The sequence below is a fragment of the Apodemus sylvaticus genome, chromosome 1 (assembly GCF_947179515.1).
Source record: "Apodemus sylvaticus chromosome 1, mApoSyl1.1, whole genome shotgun sequence".
In the NCBI taxonomy this organism is placed as follows: Eukaryota; Metazoa; Chordata; class Mammalia; order Rodentia; family Muridae; genus Apodemus; species Apodemus sylvaticus.
This window is the reverse complement of record NC_067472.1, coordinates 78733171-78751102: the sequence shown is the minus strand read 5'-3', so window position 1 is coordinate 78751102 and position 17932 is coordinate 78733171. Positions and strand designations below refer to the sequence as shown.

The 17932-nt window shown below is 46.7% G+C and overlaps 1 protein-coding gene and 1 long non-coding RNA gene across 3 annotated transcripts; one reads left to right on the top strand and one right to left on the bottom strand.

Moving 5' to 3' along the window:
• Nucleotides 1-522: 522 nt before the first annotated feature.
• Nucleotides 523-13451, bottom strand: Kif22 (kinesin family member 22). Of its 2 annotated transcripts, none has more exons than XM_052198569.1 (14): nucleotides 13348-13451; nucleotides 8879-9071; nucleotides 7351-7478; nucleotides 7106-7260; nucleotides 6696-6905; nucleotides 6389-6619; nucleotides 6107-6260; nucleotides 5869-6004; nucleotides 3538-3706; nucleotides 1885-2050; nucleotides 1414-1475; nucleotides 886-1098; nucleotides 752-811; nucleotides 523-655 (listed from the first exon to the last, which is right to left on the bottom strand). In XM_052198569.1, exons 1-14 carry the CDS (start codon nucleotides 13403-13405, stop codon nucleotides 608-610), a joined length of 1983 nt encoding a protein of 660 aa, XP_052054529.1. In that variant the 5' UTR covers nucleotides 13406-13451; the 3' UTR covers nucleotides 523-607. The 2 variants fall into 2 exon arrangements, with proteins under 2 accessions (XP_052054529.1, XP_052054536.1); XM_052198576.1 differs by having other exon boundaries at nucleotides 886-1095.
• Nucleotides 13452-13510: 59 nt separating this feature from the next.
• Nucleotides 13511-17594, top strand: LOC127696116 (uncharacterized). The gene is made up of 3 exons (XR_007980172.1): nucleotides 13511-13589; nucleotides 15615-15705; nucleotides 16816-17594. It is a non-coding gene; the product is annotated as an uncharacterized LOC127696116 (long non-coding RNA).
• The last annotated feature ends 338 nt before the right edge of the window (nucleotides 17595-17932 follow it).

Here is a 17932-nt window from a genome sequence, read left to right as displayed (position 1 = left end):
TACAGGAGGGACTCTAGAGGGCGGAGGGACGGGGAAACCACCCAGCAGCCCTAGTCGCCCCGAGCGCGAGACCCCCGAGACGGTTGCTGATTGGCTGGCGATGGTGCAGGTGGTGGGCGCGCGGGAGACTAGGCGGCTTCTCTTCCCCCACTTGAACGATTCTACCCCCCACTTCCCTCCGCCAGCGGCCGTTATTTCGCGCGCACGCGCACATAACATGGACGTCGGCGCTGAGCGGGAGAATGGGGAACGCGCAGAGGGAGTTACAGCGGGGCGGGGCTAACTAGAAGCGCGTGCCCGCTTAACGGTCGCTGTGCTTAAGCTTTCGCCTCAGCTTTTTGGTTCTTCTAGGCCACCGTCCCCTCCCCATTCCAGTGGTTTATTTACAATCTTGGCCTAGTTTGGGGGTTTCCCAAAGATGGCGCCTATGTGGGTGGGTGTCCCGCAGAGCTTGATCCCGACCCCCAGGGTAGTTATGGGCTCTCATCCAGCCCTGTCATCCTCAAAAAAATCAGGCTCAAGCACGGAATAAAAACTGTATTTACACAACGTCACTATACAAGGATTTTTAAAAGAAAAAGGTAGAGGTAGTGTCAAGAGCTGGTAGTCAGGATGGATCGCTTTGCTGGCCGGCAGCCAGGCTCAAAAGATTCGCCTGTAAACAAAAGGAAAGTGCATTAATGTCGCAGCGGAAGGGGGCCTGGGCTGGGGGGGACAACATGCAGGGCGGTAGAGAGGGCAAAGGTCTTACCTTCAAGAAAGAGTCCACCAGCTTCCTAGAGAAGCCTTCCACCTGTTCCAAGTCCTCCACCTAGTGGGACAGAAATAGGAAGGAAGTGGACAAGGCATCGGGGACACCCCACTGCACCCGTCTCCCTAGGTTACCTCTTGGAAGGGGCCATGGAGCTCCCTCCAGCCCACGATGAGCTGGGCCTTCTTCTGGCCAATGCGCTGCAGGCAGCGCAGATCCCGAGCCGAGCCTTCATTCAGCAGATTCAATAATTTTTTTCGCCCCTGGACCAGTAGCTCTGGGCTAATCTGTACCTCCCAGTAGTCCTCATCCTTCTCCACAGTTTCTGACTCCTCTGATGGCTCCTGCTATGCGGTAAAATAGCAGTAAAGGCCAGTGGATGACGGTGCCAGTCAGCACAGTACCCACCCTCTGCAGCCTCTCCCCTCTGGCCACTAACTTTGTTGTGCTTGTATAATTACTAGTCCTTTCTCAGTTGCTGTGAAGATTTGATGAATGAATGTGTACACATCAATCCTGACTTGGAGGAAGTATAATTCAGTGGTAGAGCATTTGCCTACCATGCTTGAGCACTGGGGTTCAATTTCCTTATCCCCACCCCCATAGTTCTTTAAGGCATCCTCATATGTAAAAGGCTCGCAGCTGGAAATGGTTGGGCTCACCTTCCTTTTGTGGCCTTTCTTCAGGAGGTGGATCTTGTTTGAGGACTCTGACTGCTTCTGAACTGAAAGGAATTTGGACCTGGTCACTGCACAGGCAACCTCCTTTCCTCCCTCCCTCCCTAGTAACCGTTTGTAGCCTAGTAACCTCCCTAGTTTCCCATTTCTGATTTCTCTAGCTCCCTCTAACCGTAAGCTTTTATTTTTTCAATATGACTTTTTTTTTTTTTTTTTTTTTTTTTGAGGCAGGGTCTCACTCTGTAAGGCTAACCTAGAACTCATAGTAATCCTTCTGCCTCCCCTCCAGAGTGGCACAGTATCCAGTTAACACCCCACTGCCCACAGCACCCTAGGACAAGCATCTCGGGCTTCCTGAAACCCAGTGGGAGGATGAGCGACATGACACTAGCTGTTCTTTACATGTCTTCCTCTTTGAAACAGCTGCTTCTTCCTGGAACCTGGAACTAAACTTACTCCGTTGCAGGGGCATCACTACAGCCTTTTTCAGGGGCTTTGCCACTGTGCCACTAGAAGAGGAAGGGGTCTGGAGAACTGTGGGAGTGTTCTCTTTTTCCCTTGGATCCAGTGCCTTCTGGGCTAGCACCTTGGCTTCCAGTTCTTTTTGCTTCATCTTAAGCCTCTGTTGAAAAGAATCATGGGAGATGTGATTAGCTCTAGCCCCAAAGCAGTGGATTAGGAAGGTGGACTCTGAGGTCCAAGAGGACAGAGGTGGCAAGGGTAGGAGACCCAATGAGACAATTCAAAATAACTAAGGGCAGTCTAGTGGTCAGAGGGCTACCTAGAGACAGAATGAGTCTTTAAGCAAGGTATTCAATGTGAGGAGGTTTTTTGTTTTGTTTTGACTTTTGGAGACAAGCTGTGAAACCTTGATTTTCCTGGAACTCTATAAACCAGGCTGGCCTCAAACTCACCGAGATCTACCTGTTTTTGCCTTCAGAATGCTGGAATTAAAGGTGTGCACCACCACCTCTCTGAATGTGAGGTTTTATGAAATACATTTTTAAAAGATTTTTTTTTATTATATATACAGTGTTATGCCTGCATAGGCACCAGATTTCATTATAGAAGGTTGTGAACCACCATGTGGTTGCTGGGAATTATACTTAGGACCTCTGGAAGAACAACCAGTGTTCTTAACCTTTGAGCCATCTCTCCAGCCCTAGTTTGTTTTTGTTTTGTTGTTGTTAAGATAAGGTCTCACTACGTAGCCACAGCTGGCCTAGAATGTACTATGTAGATTGGGCCAACCCTGAATTCATACACACAAAAAACTGCCTGCCTACTTAGGCAGGTTATATATGTTTATTTATATGTGTGGGTGTTTTGCCTGCATGGATGTCTGTGCACTATGTGCCTGGTGCCCTTTAAGTCAGAAGACAGTGTTGGGTCCCTGGAAATGGAGTTATAGGCAATCATGAACTGCCATGTAGTTGGTTAAAACTGAGTCAGTGTTCTTAACTGCTGAGCCATGTCTCTAGCCTCCGGTAATATATTTACTCTTTTATGTATGTATGCATGTCTGTGTCTGTACCCAAAGACCTCAGAGAAATGTTGGCTCCCTGAAGCTGGATGTTACCTCATGCCGGTGCTGGCAGTTGAATTAGGGTCCTTTGCCAGAACAACATGGGCTCTTAACCACTAAGCCATTTCTCTACCCTCAGATAAATGTACTTTTAACTTGGATTTCTTCCCCCTGTTATCTGATGTCAGTTGTTTCTTAGGCTTCAGTCATGTTAAGTGTATTCAAGCGGGGGCTAGAGAGATGGCTCAGTAGCTAAGTACGTACACTCATTGTTCCAGAGAACCCAGGTTCAATTCCATCAATATGGCAGCTCATAACTATCTCTGAACTCTAGACCCAGGGTATCTGACACCCTCTTCTGACCTGTGTGGGCATTGCACACATGTGGTTCAGTCATAAAGGTCAGTATAAAACCCATATGCATAAAAATAAATCTTAAACACCAAACAAACAATATTCAAACAGCAGACAGAAAATGTCCAAAACTAGATGAAAACATTTAAGTACCCTTCCCTGTCTGAAGATACTAGGAATGCTTTTTTTAAAGCTGGATGGAATAGTCAGCCGCCTTCCCCAACATTTACCTCGATTTCCAAGTTCTTTTCCTCCACTGTCTTAATGAGAACCATCCGCTCTCGCTTTGGGGTATTCAATAGAGGTGCCCCTTGGCTCCCCTGGGAACCCAGCAAACGCTCCATCCTCAGGAGGTTTTCCAACATGGCTGGATCCATATTGCTTAGCTTCTGTAAGAGGCTGAGTTGAAAAAAAGGTTACCTTCTCTCTCCTTACCTCCAGCAGCAGGGCTACCCTTGTCCACCTTAACGTGGTTCAGGATCTTGATGGGAACTCTCTAAGCAGTTATATAGTGTCCGACTATCCTGTCTTTATCAGGTGAAGTACATTCTCAGGAATACCAGAATATCAGATAAGAAGCTGTTATCATGCACTGGATGCCACACATTAGGGACCTACTGCTACAACTACCACTACCACCACCACCACCACCACCACCACCACCACCACCCAGTCCAGGAAATGGCACTTGTGATATGGGAGAAAGCGAGTGGGGCGCTGAGAAGATAAGTCAGCAGTTAAAGCACTTGCCATGTAAACAAGGGGCTTGGGAGCAAGCAGGCAGGCTAGGGGTACTAGCCACAGCAGGGAGTTCTGGGTTTTGTTGAGACCTCAGCTCCGTGAATAAGGTACAAGAGTGACTCAGATAGAGTCTCAGCTTCAACCTCAAGCACCACATGCATATGCACACATACACATGCATGCCACAAACACAAAGAAGAGGATAAGGCAGAGCTGAGGCCTTGGACATTTGGAAAGCATTTGGAAAGCAAGTAGGGAAAGCTTCCCAAAAGAGCTCAGGAGCAGGAACGCTATTAAAGTCCTAACATGAGAAGAAGCCTTTATCCAGTGGGCTGTACACAGAAGGATCTTGTTCAGTAGAGTCCTGGCTGGCTGAGCACGGTAGCTCATATCAGTCATACATCATTCCGCCTGGAACCTTCACCCTCACCTCTGATGAAAATTGCTTTTTCAAAATGAAAATGCCACTTTCCCCATAACGCCCAGTGAGATTCTCTGTGCCACCCTGAGCTAGCTCTCAAAGCCACAGGCCACGTGCTGTTCTTCATGCTCCAGCCTTGGAACAGCATAAGAAAGTGCAAAGCAGCCGGGCGGTGGTGGCGCACGCCTTTAATCCCAACACTTGGGAGGCAGAGGCAGACGGGTGTCTGAGTTCGAGGCCAGTCTGGTCTACAGAGTGAGATCCAGGACAGCCGGTGCTACACAGAGAAACCCTGTCTTGAAAAACCAAAAAAGTAAAATAAAAATAAAAAAGAAAGTGAAGAGCGAACAGAAGAAATAATTTTCCTGGCTTTCACAGAACAAGCCATTCTTTCTTGGGGAGTGGGGTAGGGAACAGTTTAGGGGCAGGGTTTCTCTGTGTAGCTCTGGCTGTTCTAGAACATACTTTGTAGACAAACTGGCCTCAAACTCAGAGATCCACTTGCCTTAGCCTCCCAAGTGCTGGATTAAAGCAGAGTGAGGTGGAGAGCACTGGTCTTGTATTTTGATGCTAATTCTACTCCTGGGAAGGGCTGCAAAGGAGGAGTTAATCTGGAATACAGGTGCCTAGGGAACCTTCTCCCCACTGTAACTTTTCAAATAAAGGCTAGAGCAAGGCAGTAGGAGGGAAGGTGAAGCTGAAAAGGTTTTTGGGGGGGAGGGGAGGAGAGAGGATCCATGGAGGAGGAGGTAGAAGGAGGATGGAGAGAAGCACCTGGCTTGGAGAAACTCGCAAGTTATGTGGGATCTCCTAGATGGGAACAGAGTAGTGTAGTGGGAGATCTGCCCAGTCTAGGCGTGTAGCTTGTATTCCTATTGAGTTGTGATTTCTTTAACTGGGCAATTTGGGTTGGAGATTTACCGCAAAAGATGTGCACCGCCACTGCTGGGCACCTTTCTTTTTCTGTATGAGCTTCCTGGCTTTAAAAACTTAGGTTCTGGGGGCTGGAGAGATGGCTCAGCAAATAAGAGCACCCGACTGCTCTTCTGAAGGTCATAAGTTCAAATCTCAGCACCCACATGGTGGCTTACAACCATCTGCAAAGAGATCTGACGCTCTCTTCTGGTGTCTGAAGACAGCTACAGTGTACTTACATATAATAGATAAATAAATCTTTAAAAAAAAAAAAAAAAACTTAGGTTCTCCATCTCCTAAAAGTGAATCTTCAAGGTCAGATCTAAGCTTGCTATGCCCCATCTAAACTTGCCTTTGTCCAAAGTGCCAATTTGGTGGGCCTTTGGTGAGTTTAGAATGAATACCTTTGCTCGAGGATTTGACAGGCTAAACCCATTGTTACCTACAGCTATTTAAGATTCTGCAGGGAAGGCCTGATTCTCACCCTAATTTCTCAGAGGCAGATGCTGGAGCTGCTGTAGACTCAGGGCTCCTAGTTGATTCTTCTTCAGGGCCTTTGGCTTTCTTTGCCTCTGACGGGCCTAGTAGTTCTTTCTGAGGCACGGTAACAGGTGCCAAGGCTGAGAAGATTAATGAGATATGAATTAGAGTCAGAGTGGTCAGCTTCAGTGCCAGTGCTTGGTGGTGGTGGCAATTCCACCTCTTTCTTCCCTGGGGCTCACCATGAGGCTGTAGACTCTCATTGGTAAAGGGCCGGTTAATCACCTCTCTGGACCTAGCGGTGAAGTTCAGGGCTGAGATTGTATCCTGGTAAAAACGTCTTTCAGGAGCGATGTTAGCAATGAGGATGCTGTGCGCTGAGCCTCCCAGAGAGTCCTGAGGATGAGAATTGGAGTATGGGTCAGACTCGCATTCCTATTCCCTGACAACGATGCCCCTGCCCTAACCAGCAGGCCTAAGCCGCCGCCTCCTGTCCCTTTTGACTCAACAGGGGTGGGCATGACCTGCAACAGACGAGTGAGCTTGCTGTCCCGGTACGGTATGCGAGGGAGGCCCTGGTTTAATGCATCCACCACTTTGCCCAATACAAAGAGGGAGCTGTTGATGGCTCCACTCTCTTTGAGCCGAATGCCCTGGTTGCCTGTGCGACGGTTGTCCTCTGAACCAGCCAAATCAATAAGGTAGAGTTTTCCTTCCCGCTGGCGAAAGGGAGTCAAACGTTCACGCTGATCTAGCTAGGGGAAGAGCAAGAGACCCAGACTCAGTCCACACCTCAGGGGCTTCCCAGGCCTTTCTGTCAGTGGGCCTTACCTTGACCAAGAGCACTGCATGACTACGGGAAGAGCGCTGGTTAAGCCGGGTGGCTCCTACAACTCGATTTCTGCTGGCTGGAAGGAAGTGCTGCTCAAAGTCAGAGAAGGTAGTGATGGGCTTCTGCGTGAGGCCTGGAATCAGGATGTTCCCTCGACAGTCTTCTCGGATCACTAGGTCTCCTGAGGCAGGATCCAGGAGGTCTAATACCTATTTGAGCAGTGACAGTAAGCCTATTTCTCCATGACCAGGGCGCCTATTTCATGGGGATTAGAATCCTTTTCTCTACTGGATTCTTAGGGTTCTTCCATTTGCTACCCCAACCCCGTCTGTCTAGGCTTCACTGCACCGCTTTACTAGAGAAGAGCTTCATGTTCATTCCAGAAGGCCCTGATGCTTTGCCACCTCACCTTTTCCTGGTAGATCTCTAAATAGGACATAGAAACAGAAATGTCCCATGGCCGGCCCTCAGCACTCTCTTCCCTTGCTAGTTGCAGGAGGTCCATGAGAGCCCGAGGAATCACTCCAGGCTGTTCTGGGCTGCCCAGCATTGTGTGTGTCTTCCCTGGGCAAAGAGCAGAGAAAGGCATGAAGCTCCCCCTCAACTTCCCTAGCTCTTCCTCAAGCATAGGTAGCCCTCTTCTGGCTCTCTCACCTGCCCCAGTAGGCCCATAGGCAAGAACACTGGCATTCTGCCCTTCCAGCAAGTGCCTCAGGATGGGCTGTACTGAACCTATATAGACTTCCTGCTGAGTGCTCTTCTCTCCATAGAAGGCATCAAACCTGTAGGCAGGAAAAAGGTATTAGCAGGATGTTGTTGATAACCTCACCTAGATGGTGCTGGCTTTAAAGGCTCTATCCCATTTTTTTGACAAAGACCTTGAAAGTGTTCCTGAAAAATCTACCATGTCCAGTCATTGTACTAATGTTAGGGAACAAATTAATCTCACATTGCAATCTGGTTGGCTGATACCAATATTCTGCAATGACTCAAGAGATAAAGACAAGAACATGTTAGAAGGAATAAATGATTCTGCTGGAGAAGGAGGTGTTGCCAAGCAGAAGGACACAGAAGCAAGACATAGAATTTTGTGGAGGGAGCCTGAGCTCAGGAAGTGAGTCCGAGACTCACATGAACGAGTGCCTCCCTCAAGCATAGAAACAGGCCTCCCGAGAGCCGCTCTCAGAGTAGCAGAACAGTCTGGAGAAACAGGCTAGCTGAGCTGCGTGGAGGAGACTCACTGCCTACAGGCTGTGCAGTGTGCTCCAGGATTCCATCTTTTTGAGCTGTCACCCATGCTGGGGTGGGCTTTGGTGATACAGCTGTCTGAGTTGTCTCTGTGCCTATAAACCCATATTCCTGTAAGTAAACCCAATAAAACTTATTGGTTCACCAAGTTGGATATTGGTGGTATCCTTATTTAGGTCTGTGGTTGGTTCCCACCCCGTGGTGAGCGGACATTTGTTTATATCTCCTCAGTAAAATATCACATAACATGGTGTAAAAGGGATTTCCAATATTTCTCTTGAGGTAGCACTGCAACAGGGTAGATAAAAGGTTGGTCTAGTGACTCAGTACATGCTGACAAGAGAACACTGGAAAGGAACAGAAGCCTTATTTTTAAGGGATTAGCACTGAAGTAAACTAACTTTCTATAAAGAAGCAAATAATAAATATTTTAAGTTTTGTGAACATGTGACCATGTCCGATTAATTCTAAGGTTAGTTAAGCAGCTATTGTTATGTAAACAAATGATAAAACTTTATTTACAGAAAAGTCTACTGTGCTGGGCATGTCAGAACACCACCTGGGACCCCAGAACTGAAGAGTCAGTTAAGAGAATCAGTAGTTCAAGGCCAACCTGGACCTTGTTTCAAAAGAACAAAATCCAAACAAACAAAAAAATAAAGCAACCAAAATAAAGCTTTGGTTGGATCTGATCTGCTGCATGCAGTCAGTCTGTGGCTTCCAGCTCTCTAGGCCAGACTAACAGGCCAAGTGTTCAACTTCTAATCTTTCTCCACAGTCCTCACCTCACATCATTAACATCTAATTAACCAAAGGAAGGATTGAGAACAAAGCGTTTCCCAGCAAGGAACAGGATCCTGGGAGACAGATCGCAGAAACTCCGTGAAAGTAACAAAATGCACAGGCCTAGATGGAGGAGCAGCCTGAACCTTACTGATATTTGAGAGTCTCCTGGTATTTCCTCCAGTTAGCCACTTCAAGAGAGCAGCTGTCTACGGCTCGTACACAGGAGGGCTCCTTCGCTTCTGTCTCTGCATCCATAAACGGGCGCAGCCGCACAGCCACCCTTACTCGAGCTAGAGTCGGACGCCGGCCAAGTCCTCCCTTGTTTACACAGCGTCCAGGTCCTGGAAGAGACCAGTGTTAGGTGTTAAAATTGGGAGAAACACAGGGAAATCGGAATGAACTTTCCTAGAAGGTCCAGGGGTGCCTCTGACTTAAGGGGAAGCTCTTTTCATCATGGCTGCTGTGATGGTTTGAATATGGTTAGCCCAGGGAGGGGCACTATTAGGAGGTGTGGCCTATTGGAGTAGGTGTGTCACATGGGTGTGGGCTTTAAGAAGCTAACCCTAGCTGCCTGGAAATCAGTATTCCACTTGCTGCCTTCAGATGAAGGTATAGAACTCTCATTCCTCCTGCACCAGGCCTGCCTGGATGCTGCCATGTTTCTGCCTTGATGATAATGGACTGAACCTCTGAGCCTGTAAGCCAGCCCGAAATTAAATGTCATCCTTATAAGACTTGGTTGATCATGGTGTCTGTTCTTATAAGGCAAGTCTTTATAAATAAGTCTTTAAAAAAAAAAATCTCCTAAGGAAAAAAAGAATCTATCTTATCTTGGAAAGTATCATAACAAAGTTCAAAGAGATTCAAGCCTGGATCTCTTTATTCTAAAGTTAGGGATTTTCGATTAGTTTTTTTTTTTTTTTTTTTTTTGAGATCATAATAATGGGCTTCTATACTGCTAGATCCAGTAGGTACTCAGTTCCTCTGTCTGAATCCTGACTTCCAAACAGAATTCAAAATTCACCACTCTTGTGAGACACTTTCCCCGCCATCCATTCATCCATGTCCCTGATTATCTTACTACTTCTCCTCATTATTCCTTAGTTTAACAGTCTTTGTGTGTGTGTGTGTGTGTGTTTCGAGACAGGTTTTCTCTGTGTAGCCCTGGCTGTCCTGGAACTCACTCTGTAGACCAGGCTGACCTTGAACTCAGAAACCCCCCTACCTCTGCCTCCACCTCCCAAGTGGTGGGATTAAAGGCGTGCACCACCACTGCCCAGATGTTTAACAGTCTTAATTAAATGTTTTCCCTAGGTTCCATCCTCTGTCAACTTTTGTATTAATAGCATTTTGAGTTGTATAGTTCTTTGTTTCAAGGCTGTCACACTGCAGACTGTTCAACACTAAACCCCGGTAGCACTCTCCTTATTCACCTCCAAGTTGCAATGAGCAAAACGTCTCCAGACGCTTCCACATGTTCACTGGGGTACAAATGCTGTCCCTAGGCGAGGAAGCTCAGATTCACTTCACAGGCACCTGCTCTCTTGGCACCAATTATCTTCTATTCCTTTTTAAAATATCATCTTCAAGCTGATGACTCCTCTTTAGCACTTCCATATTAAAGAGCTGTCTCTGATTGCAGATCTTCCTTCCAAGTTACCATCGAGCTTCTCTTGGATGATTCTCGGGTACCTCAAATTCCACCTTCCCCATCTCTCTGCAACAGTTTCCTCACTTTGCTAGCACCCACAAGTACCTCAGCCCCCCAAAGAAGAATTTTTAACTGTTTTCTTTCTTCTACACAGTCATCAATACCTACCGGCTCTTTTTATTTAAAAATGTAATAGTATGAATGTCTGTGTGCCGCCATGCTGGCTAGTTTTATATCAATTGGATACAAGCTAGAGTCACCAGAAAGGTGGGACTCTTGAGCAAATGCCTCAAGAGCAAGCTGTAGAACATCTTAACTCCTGACTTATGTGGGTGGTGCCGTCCCTGGGTTGGTGGTCCTCGGGTTGTGTAAGAGAGCAGGCTGAGCCAACCATGATGAACAGCCAGTAAGCAGCGCCCTCCATGGCCCCTGCATCAGCTCCCGAGTCACGGTTGCAACCCTGCTAGTGTTCCTGTCCTGACTTCCTTCGGAGATGGATTAAAATGTAGACATGCAAGCTACATCAACTTGCTTTTGGTCACTGTGTTTCGTCACAGCCATGACAACCCTAAGAGAACCTCATATGTCCCTAATGCCTGTGTAAGCCAAGAGGGCATAGGATCCTCCAAAACTGGAGTTACAGATGGTTGTGAGCAACCATGTGGGTGCTGGGAACCCAACCAGGACTCTCTGGAAGAACTTCCAATTTTCTTAGCTGCTGAGCCATCTCTCTAGCCTTGGCTCTATCTTTTTAAATATTTATTTTTGTTTTTTTGAGAAAGGCTGGCCCTGAGCTCCCAAGCCCCCCTATCTTGGCCTTCTGCTTGTAAAGATCACACCAGGGGTAGGTCTTAAGTCTTCTGTTTGTGCACACCCACACCTATATGTGGATGAGTGGGCATGGAGGCCAAAGATCAAATCCTAGTGTTCCTCAGCATGGGATAGAACTCAGTCCTCACACTTCCGTGACAAGTACAGCCTCAGGCTAAGCTGTCCTCCCAACCCACTCCTCTCTTAGGAAGAGAAGAACCAATCACCACACCATTTGTGGCCTCCTTTATACTTAATAACACTTGTTCTTGTTGATATTTTCAAGGTCCAGTAAAGGACAGGCACACCTGTGAACCTACTTTAACTACCATTTTCACTCTTTTTATGTATGTGTCTGTCTGCAGGTGTGGAGATCTAGTAGGCACTCAGTCCCTCAGTCTGAATCCTATCTGACTTCCTAATGGAATTCAAAATTCAGAACTTTTGTGCTGAACTATGGTATGTGCATCATGTTCAAGCCTGGCAAACTTGACCCTGTTGCTGGAATTATAGAGAGTTGTGAGCCACCATGAGGGTGCTGGGGACTGAACCCAGATCCTCTCTCAACCCTAACTATCATATCATTCCTCTCTCTCTCATATTCAGATTCTCATTCTCTCTCTCTCTCTCTCTTTCTCTCCCTCTCTCTCTCTCTCTCTCTCTCTCTCTCTCTTTCTCTCTCTCTCTCTCTCTCTCTCTCTCTCTCTCTCTCTCTCGTCTCTCTGTCACTCTCATTTTGCTTTTTCGAGACAGGGTTTCTCTCTGTAGCCCTTCTTGTCCTAGAACTCACTTTGTAGACCAGGCTGGCCTTGAACTCAGAGATCCATCTGCCTCTGCCTCTGCCTCTTGAGTCCTGGGATGAAAGGTGTGCACCACATAAAGATTTCTCAAAAATATTCAAAGGTTTGTTTCAGATTCTACAAGTTTATGCCTATCTACCAATGTATTTCATCATATTACATTCATTAATGAGACTGTCTGAAAACGATTGTAACCTCTAGGAAAGGGGCAATAGTCACTCAGCACCTTACTGTTTACTACAGACCAAACACACTGGGTCTCAGTCTGTATTTGGGCATAAGGTCAAGGGCAGAGGCAACCTGCCCTTACCATGAATTTATACTCCCAATATTTACTAGATCTGTTATCTTGAAAGAACTCTTTACCTCATTCGCGCCTGCTTCCTCTTGTCAAAAAAACAAAAACAAAAAACAAAAACAAACAACAACAACAAAAACCAAGTAGAGGAGACTGGAGAGCCTTAGAAATTCCAAGTGCCTGCTATTTCTCTAGAGGCTCTGAGTTTGGGTCCTGGGGTACACTTCTGGTGGCTCAGAGCTGCCAGTAACTCCAATTTAGAGGATCCAACATCCTGGGCAGTGGTGGTGCACGCCTGTAATCCCAGCACTCTGGGAGGCAGAGGCTATACAGAGAAACCCTGTCTCGAAAAAACCAAATCCAAAAAACCCCAAAACCCATAGAGGATCCAACACTCTCTTCTGGCCTCTGCGGAGATCCACACAGACGTGGCACACACTGATAAACATAAAGCTTTTTCTTAAAGACAGGGCATTAACAGTGACTTCAGAGTTCTGCACAAACATTAAATGGTTCATCACAAAACGCTTGCAGCACTGCCTGGCGAGGCGTTCTCCTAAAGGTCTGCCTCCCCCAAAGCCAAACAGGCCAGATTTCAGCCTCAAGCAAGAGGAAGGACACGCATGTGCAAATCGTCTTTGGAAAGACTTTGAATCTCCTGGCAGCCTTTTCAGCATGAACACAGCATCCAGTTCCAAGGCTAGACGGAAAGGATTTTCCTTCGCCGCGTGAACAAGCCTTCAGCCGGGGTGGGATCTCCGCACAGACAGCTGGCCGCCGCGTCCCTCAGCCTTTGCAGATGGGAGGCTGCCGGCTTTACGGACCACACCAACTGAAGCGCACACATTAGCGCGCAGGCTCCAGACAGGCGCTGGAGCCCGGGTAGGGTCTCAACCCCGTCTACACCGCCGAAGGCAGCGGAGAGGACAGGGTGCTGCGGTGCCCACCCCCACGCCCGCCAGCCAGCGTCCCCTAGCCCTTCCGCCCTGCCTGGATTTTCCGGGACAACTACTCCGTACGTCTCACACAGTGGCGCTCCCTCCTCCCGGCCCGCGTACCTGAGGTGGCCGACGCCATCTCCCGTCGCCGGAGCCTCGTCTTAGCACTAACGCTCATATCGCTTCCTTCTTCGGCCCGCTTTTCTCTTTTGAATTGGCGGGGCCCCGCCTCCTCTCAGATTCGCCCAATCACGACCACTTACCGCCGGAAGTTTCCTTTCTAACTCACCGGAATTCTGCCTTCTCGGGCTCGCTTCCGGTCTGGAAAGGAAAAATTCCCAGGGATAGTCTGTCACTAAGTGGTGAGTGCCTGAGGTCCCTGCCCTTTCAGGCTTTTGAATTTCCAGGTTGGAATTGGCAAAGTGCAGACTTTCGCCGTACTTTTCCTTCTCAGCTACGAATCTGAAAGCACTTGATTGATTCTATATTCAAAGTTCCCAGCTCTGAATACAATTTTTGCCTTTTGGAGCAATCAGATTCTCTCTCTTTGTAGCTCTGGCTGTCCTGGTGTGATAAGGCAAAACGTTCTTCTTTGAGCTTAACCCCTCCCCCCCTTTCTGTTTCTTTTTTACTGTGGAAATGTTCCCAACCCTGTTTTAGAATCTTGGGATGAAATGCCTCCCCCCCCCCCCCCCAGCTAATTGCATGCTTTTGGCTTCTGTTACACTGATTGCGTTCCTTTGCCCTGCAACTGCCACCCAGGATGTAGTTTTTCTGTGCTTTTTATCTTTAAAAGCTTCTGTAAAATGCAGTTGAGACTACTTTGTGAGGAATTCACTGGCGCCTTAATACAGATTGTCAAATCAGACTTTGGTCACCTTGAGTGGTCTTTGGGTCTCTATCTAGCAACATTGGAACACACTATGTATACCAAGCTGGCCTTAAACTCAAGAAGGATCTGCTGGCCTCTGTCCTGGGAGCTGCAATACCTTCCCATCTATCCAGGAAGGACAACTCTGAGACAAAGTATCTTTATGTAGCCCTGGCTGTTCCAGAACTGTGTAGACTAAACTGGACACAAACTCACAGAGACCTGTCTGTCTTTGCCTTCCTAGACCTGGGATTAAAGACAGAAATCAAAGTTGTGTGTCACTACACCCAGCTAAATTCACAGATATTGACTAACACAATTTACAGTTCTAAAATGAGACCACATTGCACACAATCAAGAACTGACTGGTCACAGTCTAGTGACGAAAGGTTAACTTCATTATCATGGTAATGGAAATTGGACTGTCTGACATTTGGTTATTGCTTCTGAATTCTTGGAAGGAAAAATTCAGTTTGATGATGTGAAAACTTTGCACCACTCTGAATTTTTTTATTGTTGCTGTTATTTGTTTGTTGGTTGGTTGGTTTGTTTGTTTAGAGACAGGGTCTCACTAGGTAGCCCTGGCTATCCTTGAACTTACCATGTAGACCAGGATAGCCTTGAAATTTATTGAAGGCAAAGCACACAAAGAGACTCATCAGATGGGGAGGGGGCCCAGAGATGGTGTCCCCAAGAACTTACTTTTTCTCTGGGATTTTAGAATCAAATATATGCTACACATATTTTCTCATTTCCCAGTCATTCCTAAATCAACTACAGCTTAGCTTTAGCTTTCTGAAACTCCCAGGAACTCTGTCTCAATTGATGATATTCTGGTAGCTAAGGATGGGGGGCCGAGTTCTTCATCCTTCTGGGCATTAGCCACATGGCATGTCTTCTGTTCTGCGCATCACTCCTCATTCCCATTGCTTCCTACACATCCATTCTCCCCTTGCTGCTACCACACAGCAGGTGTTGGCCTTCTCAAGTCCTACTACATACAGCCTTCACTGCAATGTCGTTATTTATACACTAATAATTCATTAATCTATCCTAGCTTTAGTCCCAAATCCAGCCATTTGTAACAATCTGCGTGAACTTGGAGATTATGCTCAGTGAAAAAAGCGAGGCCAAAAAATGAATAAATAAATAAATAAAGGACAAAAAGTATGTCATTTCATTTACATATGGAATTTAAAAATGCTGGATTCATGGGAGCAGAGAACAGAATGAAGATTCTCAGAGGCTAAAGGAGGGGTGGCTGAGGAAAGAACAGATGCTGACAGGAGGGAGCCGAGAGCCCTAGTACACGGAACACCACACACCCCAGAACTACTAAAGGAGCAGTTGTGTGCCTGTTTGAGATACATCTTGCTGTTTGTTGATGGACAGATTGACACTGTCTGTGTAGACCAGGCAGGCATCAAAATCGTGGTGATCCACCCCTCCGTGTGTCTGACTCATAGCTGTGGACCTCCAGACTCAGCTTTTTCTTTCTGTTGTTTTGTTTTTCAAGACAGAGTTTCTCTGTATAAACTTAGCTGTCCTGGAACTCTGTAGACCAGGCTGGCCTCAAAGAGATCTGCATGTCTCTGCTGGAATTTAAGGTAAGTACCATCACCCAAACTTTTTTTTCAGGTGGGGAGGGGCAGGGTCCTGTAGTGAGAATTCTGGAATCTTGGTTCCTTAGAAAACACAAAAGTATTATAAGAATGTGTTTTCATTTTAATCCTGGTGTGGGCTGTGGGCTGCTTCGGACTGTCCGCAGCAGCTGGCTATGGTTTGCCTCCTGCCCTAGCAGAGCCATGGTTTTGCCATCTACAAAGAGTTTGTGCGATTGTGTGGCTTTTGGAATTCTGGGAACTTTTCAAAGCGTACATAATTGCTAGGGCCCCAAGAGGTAGAGTTGGTGGTTATTGGTCTTTTAGGGAAGCTGGGTGTGGTTTGTTAGTAGCCATGGTCAAAGAAGAAACAAAGGAAAGAAATTAGATTCAGGAATTTTTCTAATTACTCTACCCCTCTATCCTTGTTTTCTCCTATCTAGTGTTATGAAATGGTGTGTGTGTGTGTGTGTCTGTGTCTGTGTGTGTGTGTGTCTGTGTGTGTATGTGTGTGTGTGTGTGTGCGTGTGTGAAGGGTAAGAGAGAGAAGAACCCACAACAAAGCAAATTCCAGCTACATATTCTCACTCAGTGCTCTAGGCTGGATTGGATCTTACTATGTAGGTCAGACTGGCCTCACATTCTAAGCAATCCCCCTGTCTTAGCCCCTAATGCTAATATTACAGGTATGACCCATTATCTACAGCAAAAGAATACATTTTGAGTGTTTTCAGCACACACAGTAGTACATAGGCAGAGATTTGCTATTTTAATCATCCCACACTGAAGCATATGTCTGAGAATCATGGAGGATGCTACTGGCTGGGTGGCTCACTCGGGTTCATGTTTAACCAGTGCTCTGATACAGCATGGGAACACTTGCTAAGGGATGGTGCTGCTCACAGTGGGCTGGGAACTTCCTTTACCAATTAACAATCTAGGGGCTTCCCTATCTGCAGACAATCAATGGGCTTATTTGATCTAGTGGTTTCTCAATGGAGGTTTTCCTATCAGATGATTTAAGGTTATGTCAAATTGACAAAGCTAAATAGGACACCTATATTTCCCTTACTCTTAGTATTTAAATCCTTGACAAGAACTTTTGCTTTATTTCAGAATTATCACTTTAAGAAACATTGACAAGGGACTGAAGAGATGGCTCAGCGGTTAAGATCACTGGCTGCTCTTCTGGAGGACCTGAGTTCAATTCCAAACAACCACATTGTGGCTCACAACCATCTGTAATGAGATCTGGTGCCCTCTCTGGCACGCATCAGCTGGTGTCCCTTCCCTCTATCACTGCTCCGTGTGTGTTCCTGCTTGCTTGGTTGAAGAGATGACCTTCATGAACAGACGAGGACCATTCTCCAGCCAAGGGTTCAGAGAATACCTGTGCTCCCCTGCTGGGATTGCAAACAGTCTCTCAGGAAATAGTGATGGTAACAATGCACCAGCAAACCATATACACGGCAGCTATGTCATTTGTATGTCTCATGAAATCAGTGACTTATTTCTCAAGGTATCATGATGAAGCACCTCCAACCAATATTAAATAATTCTTCAAACTTATCATGTAGAAGCAACAGCCATGAAAACCCCTGTACCATGTAGGAAGGCTGCTGAAGAAGGCATCATGCCCCCTAATTATGTAGCTCTACTGTCTTAGCATTCACTATGTAGATCAGACTAGCCTCACACTCACAGAGGTTTTCCTGACTCTCCATCCCCAGTGCTGGGGTGAAAGATGTACTCCACCATGTCAAGTGTTATTTGTGTAATAATTTGTTTATTTAATATGTGTGTGTTGCCTGTATGTCTATATGGACACTACATTTGGGTGAAGGGAATTGAATCCAGGTCCTCTGCAAGAGCAACCTGCTGAACTGTCTCTCCAGTGCCCAAACCTTTCTTTAAGTAAAGAAAAAATGTCTTCAAATACATGTTTTTTGCAAAAATCTAACCTGTGGGGCTGGAAAGAGGGTTCGGGGGTAAGAAGCCTGGCTGTGAAAGCAACTGGATTGGAGTTAAATCTCCAGCACCCCATAAGAGCCAGGCATGGCCATTGTTACTACACCCTGGGGAGCAGAGACAGGGAGGTTCTGGGAGTCTCCAGGGAGCCAGCCTCTATTAAACAGAAAGCTTCAGGTTCAGTGAGAGACCCTGCCTCAAAACTGTTAAGGTGGAGACAGACAGGGCACATAGTGTTGACTGTGATCTCTGCAGGGACACATGT